This window comes from Labrus bergylta, chromosome 13 (assembly GCF_963930695.1).
Source record: "Labrus bergylta chromosome 13, fLabBer1.1, whole genome shotgun sequence".
NCBI classification, from domain to species: domain Eukaryota; kingdom Metazoa; phylum Chordata; class Actinopteri; order Labriformes; family Labridae; genus Labrus; species Labrus bergylta.
This window is the reverse complement of record NC_089207.1, coordinates 4,829,654-4,840,487: the sequence shown is the minus strand read 5'-3', so window position 1 is coordinate 4,840,487 and position 10,834 is coordinate 4,829,654. Positions and strand designations below refer to the sequence as shown.

Here is a 10,834-nt window from a genome sequence, read left to right as displayed (position 1 = left end):
TCCAATGATGGCGGTCACAATATTGGAAATGCTGCCCCGCTGGACTTTCTATAAATCTAGGAAAAGAGGAACAGTAAGTAAGTGTGGGACTTGAGGCTCCTTTTCACTACATTATTAACTACAACGTGCCCAACTGTCATTCAACTAAGCCATGCCCCGTCATTATGCAGATCAAGTTTTTGGAGGTGAGGCTAATGACTAAAATATTTTACACATTTGGACTGTGGTGTTACAAATTCAATTCAGAGTGGCTCAGTTGATGTCAAAGAGCCCAGAAGGCATGAATTTGTGACAGGGAGCCCGCATGCAGAAAACAAGGATCCTAGAGGAGAGATAGTTAAAGTCTTTATATGTGATTTTTCACACTTAAATATAATAGAAATCAAGTATATCCTCTGAAAATAACTCTGTGAGTCATGACTGTCTACAATGGGTGTAACACCCGAGTCCCACTGTCTGTGATGTTTTCAGAGTTTTCAGAGTCCTATCTTCACTTTGTTTACATCGCCGGGACGGCCGGCTGACTCCTCCCCTCGTGTATAAAAGTTGTTTAATCGAGGGACTAGAGAAAAGAAGAATAACATACTGTACTCACTGCTTAACTGTGTTTCTAGATCACGCTCATTTCAGGTAAATTTACATGCAGTGTGAAGATACCAGCATAATAAAGATCGCTAGCATTAGCATGCTTGTTTTGGTTTCATGCTGGTGCTCAAGGGCAACATCTGCTGGATCAAAAAATCGCATATGAAGCCTTTAAATGGAAGTCTTCCATCACTGAACTTGTTTTTTACACGTATGATTTTTATGTTTTAGACTTGTCTTCAGTGAAGAATTCTTGTATATATATATAATTGGTAACAGCAACCTTTTTCATTTGTTTGTGTTTTCAAATGATACTAAGTTAGATCATTTTCCAAATTAACTTTTTTGTTCCCAACCAAGCTGAACATTTCCAAACTTCTAATGGCCAAATTGAACCAGACTGATTCATTTTTCATGTGAAACTAGATTTTCTCTCTTTGAGGATGTCCCTGGTTAGTAGCAGAGGATGGCCTAAACCAACCTATGACCTTGAATGTTAATCTTTTTTTTTTCATTTCTGTTTGAGTGAAACTAATAATCCAGGTTTGGTTCCACAGAAGTTTCTTTTACATGCAGAGGTGCACCAATCAACTCTGATCCATTCACCCAGCATCCCTGGCAGACCGGACCCGCCTATTGGTGTGCAGCTGCTGGACCCTTTCATTATTTACACTTGAAATGATAATGACATCATGTGTGCACAGCTGCACTATTTGCATCCATGCGACTTGCAAGCTGCTGAATTTGTGTGACAAAACGGATCCTCACGCAGTATCTACATGCAAACTATATTTGGGTGAGAATGTTTTTCTCCTGGTGTGGTTTAATGACGGGGAGAAGTTAGAGATAAAAATAAATGCAAAGCCTTGAATGTTGCAGTCTTTTCGGAAGGTTTTTGCAAAGTCAGAGCCAAGGGAAGTTCATGGTCAGGGTTTTGCCTCTTGCGTTTGTACCTCCTTCTGGGTTAAAACAGTGTGACAGATTTTGTTGGGCTTGCAGGCTCAGTGCCATGACGGGCTGCGGTTCCTGGGTAGGGCATCTCTCTTTGAGGCTGACTCCTTTGATTCTCCACTGAGCAAAGTTTAAAAGGTTGGAGGGCGATGAATGTCTCTGTTTTTGTTTTTTTATGTCGTGCAGATGTTATAAAGAAGATAGGTAGATTGGCAAAGTGGGCTGAGAATAACCCAAGTATAAGATTTTATTTCATCTGAACAGATTTAACACAAACAACTCTACCAAGCAAGCACGGACACTTACAGTCATGGCAGTGATAGAACTGCTGATAGAAGAGCCTATTATTAGAGAGTACAAAACTGGTGACCAAAGCAAGCCTAGAAGTTACAATGACACTGAATACTAATCGCTGCTCATCAGTTCTTGGATGGCGATCACTTCACACAGCACTGAGTCAGAAATGACGGAAACATTGACATGCATCTCTATGAGATGGAGATGGTGGCATTTTGTTGGTGCTCACTTTGGATGGGTGTGTGTCGACCCAAAACTACACTGGTAACTGGAGCTGCAACTTTTGCAGAGATGTTCTGATAACTAACATAAAAACATAATATTGATTAAAAAAAAATACTGATTGTTGACTGTTGAGAGCTTCCAGTAACATTACACTCTGCTAGCATCATTCATTTACCTGAAATAAGTTGATTTCTTTTTTTTTGGGGGGGGGGGGGCTTTTGGTTACACGTTGGAGAGGTGCATTAACCGGCATACACAGTACCACAGTACATCTAAACATGAGTGGATTAACTGCAACTTTTTGATTATCCATTAATAATTTCATTTTTCACTCAAAAATGTCAAACATTTGCTGTTTTTTGAAGATTCTTAAATCATATTTTCTTTGCAATCTGAATGTAAATGAAATGTTTGGGGTTTGGGACTATTTGCTGGACAAATGAAGCAACTTTGAGTTTTGAAATTCTGATGTGAAAATTTTCACAAATATTTGACTTTTCATAGCTATACTTGAATAATTGATGAGACAATAACAGTTGCAGCCCTACCTCTCAATTTGAACATCAAATTGAATGATCATGACTTGAAAAAACTGTCTGACTGATTTGGAATCTATAGGGGCACTGCGTGTTAAATCACAGATTGTATAATAGCCTACTGGCATTCAGCTATTCTTAGAATAATGGAGCAACATATTGAAGCCACTCGCTCTGAGAAACGTTACCATTCAACACAGCAAATGCAACACCTGCCCCCTCTATATTATGAAATGTATATCAACACGACATGTTAACAGTTATTCCCGGCAGAAGACGTATTCAGTGTAGCTTGTCCATATTTTGTCCTCGTTTGGATCATTGCTGGTGTACGCGCAGGTGCCTGTGGAGCTGCAGGCCACCATGTGAAATCCCGCCTCTGTCAGCTTGTCAAACGCCTGCTCTAGAAAATTATACTTGAGATAATACCGGGATGTGTATCTCTCTGGAGGCCTGTCCGGGTCTCTGCTCTCATTCAGCGTGTCTCCAAACACTTCTTTGGCCAGAGCCGTCTTCCCGCACACCGTGATGCGCGCCACTCTCCTGAACTTGGCGTCGGTTTGGATGTCCCTGCCGATGGTGTACGAGCCGCGGTATCCTATCGTGATGTAACCCGACTTTCTGGAGTCCAAAGACGGGGAGCGCATGGTCCCGCTGGAGCTGACCGTCATGGTGCGTAAAGTCTCCATGGCGCCGGAGGAGCCGCACTGCTGCGCGCCGTCCTCCGTGTCGCTCTGGCTGATTTCCTCGCTCATTGAATTGTCCTTAATCATGCGTGGGCTTAGCCGTTTGGCGAGGTCCCGCAGCTGGAAAAAGTCAGCCTCCCTCTGCAGACGACTTTTCTCGGGGAAATAGTCCGGCAGCACCAGGTTCAGGTCCCGGAGGTAATCTAGGATGTAGCGGAACAAGAAGCCGTCTCTGTCCAAGAAGAAGCGCCCTTTGCTGTCTCTCGCCAACTCCTTTGGGGACTTCTTACTAAACATGTTCCACAGCAGAGAGTCCTGGACCGCGATGAGAGTTTTGTGCCTGGTGACATAAACCTGTCCGCCAACATTCAGCTCGATGATCTCTGAGAATGGAGAGCCCGAGTCTCCGCAGTTGGACCCTCCGAGCTCTGTGTCAGCCAGTGCCATGTTCTCTGAGCCGCTGCACTGATGTGGGATCAGTGGAAACACTGAATGAGCGACTCGGTGGCAGCGGGCTTGTTTATGAAGCCTTTGGCTCAACCACGTGCTTGAGAGGGGGGTTTGACTGTTAAATTAACATTTAACTATAACATGACTGTGTCCCCCTGTGTGAGTGCATGTGCAGTTCTTTCTCTCACTCTCTGTCTCTCTCATCTTTTCTTTTAAGTGAGTGTTTGCGTAGGCATGAGTGTGAGAGAGAGAGAGAGAGAGAGAGAGAGAAGCAAGCACATTCGATAATGTGTCATTTGTTTTTCCCTTCTGAGTTTGGCACACATATAATTGTAGCCTTCTATCCGATGTTTATTTAATTCATGAAATAAATGATGTTGAGATTTTTCCAGACTTCCCACAGGAACTCTCAAAACCAGAACCACACAGTTGGATGGAGTAAGAAAAGCCTTGAAATCAAGAAATTGATGGGAAAATATGGAAAAGAGTGACACCCATTGCAACTGGGATGGAAATGCAGCCATCTAGCAGTCACACACACACACACACACACACACACACACACACACATACACTCTATATGCATGGACAAATACACACACACACACACACACAGAACTTTAACCCTCAAACATTTCAAGTTGCTGCTGCTGATATCTTCTGAGTCTCTGGGGCACAGCTGCAAATCTTTTGTTCTTGCAGCACCAATAGTTTGTGTCCTAAAGGAAGTACCGCAAGAAATAACTGGTCACATAACTTCGATCCTTCTATCACATAACTTCTAGCCGATGTTTATTAGTCATGAAATAAATGATGTTCAGATTTTTCCAGACTTCCCACAGGAACTCTCAAAACCAGGAACCACACAGTTGGATGGAGTAAGAAAAGCCTTGAAATCAAGAAATTGATGGGAAAATATGGAAAAGAGGGACACCCATTGCAACTGGGATGGAAATGCAGCCATCTAGCGGTCACACACACACACACACACACACACACACACACACACATACACACTCTCTATATGCATGGACAAATACACACACAGAACTTTAACCCTTAAACGGCCCTTTGAAGAAGTGAGTCCGTCAAAAACGATCCCTCTCTAGGTTTGAAACTCAAATTGGGACAGAGTCAGATGTACAAGAGCAGAAACACCCAAACTTCATTTTATCACCGAGGAAGGAAGACACTGCATGATGTTCACTGCCTGAAGACTTACTAAAGATAAACCATGACCGCTAAGTGTCTAATCTCTATAACCAGACATCTACAGAGGAAAACAAGAGACGATGACTGCAAATAAGTTACAAGACTGCTTTATGTGTTACCCAAAACCTAATTCTTTACTTTCTTTTATTCAACAAAATCTTAATCTTAACCCCTAAATGTAATGCTAAACCATATATGGACCGCTTTTAGTCCACAAATAAAACTTAAAAGAGACAAAACATACATTTTTATTTTCATTTGAAAAACTGAGATGAGTTAAGATATAACTCCTGGCAGATATGGAATGTTTGAGGCCGATAACAATACCAGTTACTGATATGATGTCTGATGAAATAAAATAAAATTGTTGCTGGTTTAAAAAAAGTTGTTTTCTAATTGGACTATGAAGATCAAGATACAAAGAAGGCTGAGTTCTTAAAGTTACAACTTGATTTAAGTTTGACATGATTAAACACTGTCAGCATGTGATACTCTGCTGAATGTGCTGCAGACAGAGCTGACGGTAGTGAAATGATAAAGTCAAACATGGCATCAGACAAATCATCAGATGCAGTGTTTCCAGTTTGATATACTGTATATTACGGGGGGAAAAAATGCTTCACATCAGTACTAATTTGAAAAATATTTGCCAATACTTGTGAGAGGCTTATATCGGCCTGCCAAAATATCGATCTGATTTGACTTTTTACATTAGAAAAATGCTTTAATCTTATGTTCCTGTACTTTAATAATGATCTATACCACGATATACAAAGTACATTCATTTTCCTTTTCACTGATCAAGTGCAACATTAAAAAAATTTCACATTTTAAGTGACAAACCTCCAAAAGATAACAATACGATACGATACTATATGATACACTTTATTGTCCCCTAAGGGAAATTAATCTTGGGCTCAATAATTTAAAAAAAACATTGTAACCACATAGTAACATAGTTGCTCCTCTTGTGTTCATATACAAGCTATAATAGGTCCAGATTTGTCTTTTCCAAAAAGAGCTGCTAAAGAAATATGATCTTACATTTTTTGTTTAAGCTGAGGTCAAGATGAGTTTGAAAATATTATCATGACTGCACCAACAAATCTAGAAGAACCTATGAGAGCGAGCTGCAGTCACATGATGGGAATGTACAAAGAGAGAGAAGGAGAGATAGGAGCTTCCCTTTGTCATGTGACTGTCAGTGAGTGATTGAGTTGTGTCTTTAATCTTTCAAAACTCCACACTGAAGAGAGCCAACATTTCCAAAATTCCCAAGGTTACTGAAAGACAACCTGTAAGTGACAGGAAACCAGTGTATTATATTCAAAATATCTGAACCACATTTGTCATCAGATTCTTATTATTTCAAAGTTTGTGATTTACAAAAGAAACTTCATCAATAAGTTCATGACCCAAAGACAGGTAAAATAGGATTTTTTTATTTTTGTTTACGTTTTTCTTCTTTTTTATAGCTCAAAACGAAAGCAAAAGTAGATTTGCCTGTGTCAGCAAACTCAGGAACAATGAATCAAAGGTGATGTCCAGTCATACTGAAAGTGTTTACTTCTCATCAGAAGGTTTTTTTTGTGCAACTTTGGAAATTTGGTGTATTTCGTGGAACAGCCTCCTGACTTTGGTGTTACCTATAAAAATGCATCTGCACAGGGATGTCTTGTCACTTGGAGACGTTGCTGAGCTTTAACAATGCTGCGCAAGGTATTGTTTTTTTTTTTCATACTTGGCAATGAGCCTATCTTTAATAACTTTTTCCTAAAACGCTACTTTGCTGCACAATGTCTCAGTCTTTTTACATAATCAAAAAGAGACCTCTTGTCCGAGGAGATTGTTTCTGATGAGCTGCGTTTCACCTCTGCAGGGAATCACTGAGAGCTTTGGAGCTGCTGTCCATTCACTCGGCACCTCTCATCTGACAGATGTGGTGATTAACCGGAGCAAAAGGATGATGCTGGACACTTTGGGTGTCGGGTTGCTAGGAACCAGGACAGCTGTGTTCAACAAGGCTCTCAAGTACAGCCAGGTGCGTTTCACCTGTTTCACCCGGTTTCTGATAACTAAGAAAATATTTCTGATCAAAACAAAATACAAACAAAAGTTAACAACTAACAAGGAAGATTTAATTAGGATGTTCTTATAAACTTTATACCAACAAAGACTATCAGCCATATTTTTTTTAATATAGGCTACTAAACATGATGTTTAAGTTGAATTCAGTTTGTTTGAATGGCAGCAGGTTTGGCACAAACAATATTGTTAATATGAAAAAAGTGTTATAATCTGATTTAAAGAGGAAAAAATATACAATTCATTTCAACAAAACAACAATATGACAAGACAACAAACACGTTCTCTGTGTTTATTTGTGAAGTATCAGTACCTGCATAATAAAGGATAAAGAACCTTTTTTTACCCTTTTTTATGTTAGACTGAGTATGTATCAGTCATTCTGAGAGCAAGCAAGTAATCAGAAGAATAATGAAATAGTTTTAGTCTTTATAGATATAGACTTTTTATAATAATGATGAATTCATTAATGAAGGTAACTTTAAAGCAGGATATAGCAGCATATCCTAATCCTTCACAAATACATATATATGTATGAGGAAGTACACACAGAGTATAGTGTTTCTGAAGATCCACTGGATGTCCTCCTGGGATGAAATGAGGTGTTATGTTCCCTGCATTCATCTTCCCATTCTGGCATTTCCCAAATATGTAACTATGTGAATTTCACAAATATCCTGGGATTTTCTGTATCTCCTCTATGTTTTCTAATACAGGCTGTTTTCTTAAGAGGAAGTTCTGATGCTATCACATGTCTGTTACATCAGGCTCACTCCTATAGGATTTACTTAAACCATTTTTTTGTGTCCGTTTGTCATCTTCCTACAGATCTGTTTGAGATTGTTTGTGTTGAAACTAAAATACCAAACCAAGGATTGTCATATTTCTTTGACAGTTTATAAAATGTTTAATTAGTATGAAGCCATACAGTGGGCTGCTTATTTTCTTCTGGTCTTCTTCTTGACAATCAGCTGATATAATCTTTTTTTATCTGCTATTTTTGCATTGCCCTTTAAGGTTGACAACTGGGAATCCTACCCCTTATCTCTGAAGTCAATCTTTTAATATTTACATTTATATTTATGATTGGCAGTCTTTCTCATCTGACGAGAGGAGCAGTGTTTGGGGTGCATCGGAGATCTCTCTTCCTCCTCATTATGCTGCATTTGTTAATGGCATCGCGGTAAGCTCAGTCAAGTAACCGCATTATAATAAGTCGAAAACATTAACCTGATATGGCCTCTATTTTTTCACCTCTGATTATCTTTTTGTCTGACTCATTCCACCAGGTTCACTCCATGGATTTTGATGACACTTGGCACCCTGCTACTCATCCCTCAGGAGCTGTGTTACCAGCCCTGCTCGCCCTGGCAGAGACGCTGCCGAGCCAGCCCTCTGGTCTGGACCTGCTGCTGGCCTTTAATGTGGGCATCGAGGTCCAGGGCAGACTTATGAGATTCTCTACAGAGGCCTACAACATCCCTGAAAGGTGAGTAATTGATGCTACAAGTCCTTAACCAACAAAATGTGCTGACCTTCTTTCCAGTGCTTTGCCTCTGTTCACTGGATTCAGGGACTAATCAGCCAAAGTGTCAAAGAGTACAACACTGACCTCTAGTGGCCATGCATTTGAGTAGTTTTATGTGAGGCTTTTAAGGTAAATTGATATCAGTTAGTGCTTCTCAGTGTTGAAAGATGACATTTAAAAACATATATTATTTAACAGTGTCCCATTTTACACACCTCACTGTCAACAGCTTTCATAAACTATTTTTTCAGTAAAAAGTGTTTCCAACTGTAAAAATATTCAAGAAGAAAACTGAAGGAAAACATAATACAGTTTTAACTGTCTTGTAGTGAAGTGTCAGACTCTTAATTACTTTCCTAACTAATCGAATGGTCAATAAAATGTCAGAAAATAACATAAAGAAAAGTCATGTTATAATATCTCAAGAGTACAAACCACTTCCACACATTAACTACTACCTTGCACTCATTTATACTGATTAGCTTGTCCCTTGAGCTTTCACTGAACTCGGTGAATCTGCATTTTCTTTTGATGCCACAAACTCATGGAATCATTCCATCAAACTGTAAAGATTGGAGTTCTTCCCTCTCTTGTAGAGTTCAGGAATTTGATTTGTAGCCACTTTGATTTGAGTGTTTTAATTGATTTCTCTTCTATTTCTATTTTATTGTATGTGTTGTGTTTCTCGCTTGTTTTTAAATGAGATTGTAACCTAGACAGCATTGAAAATGAGGGAAACCTCAATGTCCTTTTGAGAATAAGGAAAGGTTTTGATTAATGTATATATTATACATATCGCCTTATTAAGGTTCAGTACCTGAACGCTGCAAATGTATGAAAGTATACCAGCTGTACCGTCTTCAGTGTCTTCTTGCAACTTTGGTTTAATTGCTCCCACTCTTCTATTCTTCATCTGTGCTTTGTTTTGTTCCTAAACTAAAGGTGACATTTTTATATTGTTTGGTTGTGCTTTAAGCAGTCTTAAATTCAACCATTTCATTTGACAATATCTTAAACAAAAAAAAAAAGTTCAAGTTTGGGTTAAACCCTCAAATCCAAGTTGCTGAAACTAATATAACCAATTAACTTTCTTGGAATCAGCTTGTTAATTTTCATTGTAATAGAAACTTAATCAGTTATTTTACTCGAGTGTTTCCTAATCCTTTATTTATCTTTCTTCACTCAGATTCCATCCTCCCAGTGTCGTCGGTGTGATGGGCAGTGCTGCAGCCTCAGCTAAGCTCCTGGCTCTGTCCCCCGCTCAGTGTGCTCATGCTCTGGCCATCGCAGCCTCCTCTGCTGGGGCTCCTTTGGCCAACGCCGCCACACAAACCAAACCCCTGCACATAGGAAACGCTGCTCGAAGAGGCCTGGAGGCCGCTCAGCTGGCCCGGCTGGGACTGGAGGGGAACCCTGCCATCCTGGATAAGAACTGCGGATTTGGGGTGTATTACAAGGACTACAGTCCTTCAGTGATGCCACATTCTGCTTCTGGGGACTTTAAATGGAGGCTTGAAAAACAGGATGTTGCCTTCAAGCGCATCCCGGCTCATCTGGGGATGCACTGGGTTGTGGATGCCGCATTGGCAGCACGTGCAAAACTTGAAAACACAGACGGAAACTTTGACCTCAGAAAAATCAGGCGAGTCACACTTCGAGTGCCTCCATCCAAATACGTCGACTGCCCCTCACCCACATCAGAGCACCAAGCCAGGCACTCGTTTCAGTTCAACTGCGGCTCCGCTCTGCTGGATAACAAAGTGACAGTGTCTTCTTTCGACGAAGATCAGATCAACAGGCCTGCCCTGAAAGAGCTCCTCTCCAAAGTGGAGGTGGAGACCCCTGAAGACAACAAGCCAAGCTTTGACAAGATGTACTGCGAGGTTAAGATTGAAACAGATCAGGGCCAGAGATATGGGGCCAGGTGTGATACCTTTTATGGCCACTGGAGGAAGCCTCTGAGTCAGAGGGACCTGGTGGAGAAGTTCAGTGTGAACGCTTCCTCTGTGTTGTGCACAGAGGGAGTGGAGGGAGTGAACGATGTGATCGGAAACATCGAGCGAGTGAGAGAAAGTTCGATCCTGAGTTCATATCTGAGAATGACAAGCAGTCAACACAAGCAATTATACAGGACAAGGAGCTTTTAAATGTACTGTATCTGATGAAGCTACTGAAGCAATGTGGTGTACATTTTTCCTAGCAGTAGTATGCAAAAGAAACACAATGTAAATATTCTGTACTCTTTTTTTCCACAAAGTAAAAATTCAAAATAAACAGAA

At 40.3% G+C, this 10,834-nt stretch overlaps 2 protein-coding genes across 3 annotated transcripts; one reads left to right on the top strand and one right to left on the bottom strand.

Moving 5' to 3' along the window:
- Positions 1–1,745: 1,745 nt before the first annotated feature.
- On the bottom strand, positions 1,746–4,164 carry kctd12.1 (potassium channel tetramerisation domain containing 12.1). The gene has a single exon (XM_020652599.3). The coding sequence runs from the start codon at positions 3,725–3,727 to the stop codon at positions 2,855–2,857; it is 873 nt and encodes a 290-aa protein (XP_020508255.1). The 5' UTR covers positions 3,728–4,164; the 3' UTR covers positions 1,746–2,854.
- Positions 4,165–5,961: 1,797 nt separating this feature from the next.
- acod1 (aconitate decarboxylase 1) lies at positions 5,962–10,834 on the top strand. Of its 2 annotated transcripts, XM_020652618.3 has the most exons (5): positions 5,962–6,661; positions 6,822–6,983; positions 8,121–8,210; positions 8,317–8,516; positions 9,742–10,834. In XM_020652618.3, the coding sequence occupies exons 1-5, from the start codon at positions 6,650–6,652 to the stop codon at positions 10,700–10,702; spliced, it is 1,425 nt and encodes a 474-aa protein (XP_020508274.2). In that variant the 5' UTR covers positions 5,962–6,649; the 3' UTR covers positions 10,703–10,834. The 2 variants fall into 2 exon arrangements, with proteins under 2 accessions (XP_020508274.2, XP_065818409.1); XM_065962337.1 differs by having other exon boundaries at positions 5,962–6,983.

Coding starts and splice junctions, on each gene's coding strand:
- acod1 (XM_065962337.1), top strand. CDS start 6,798: ATGAGCTGCGTTTCACCTCTGCAGGGAATCACTGAGAGCTTTGGAGCT. Junction 6,984..8,120: donor AGGCTCTCAAGTACAGCCAG/GTGCGTTTCACC, acceptor TATGATTGGCAG/TCTTTCTCATCTGACGAGAG. Junction 8,517..9,741: donor GCCTACAACATCCCTGAAAG/GTGAGTAATTGA, acceptor TTCTTCACTCAG/ATTCCATCCTCCCAGTGTCG.
- kctd12.1 (XM_020652599.3), bottom strand. CDS start 3,727: ATGGCACTGGCTGACACAGAGCTCGGAGGGTCCAACTGCGGAGACTCG.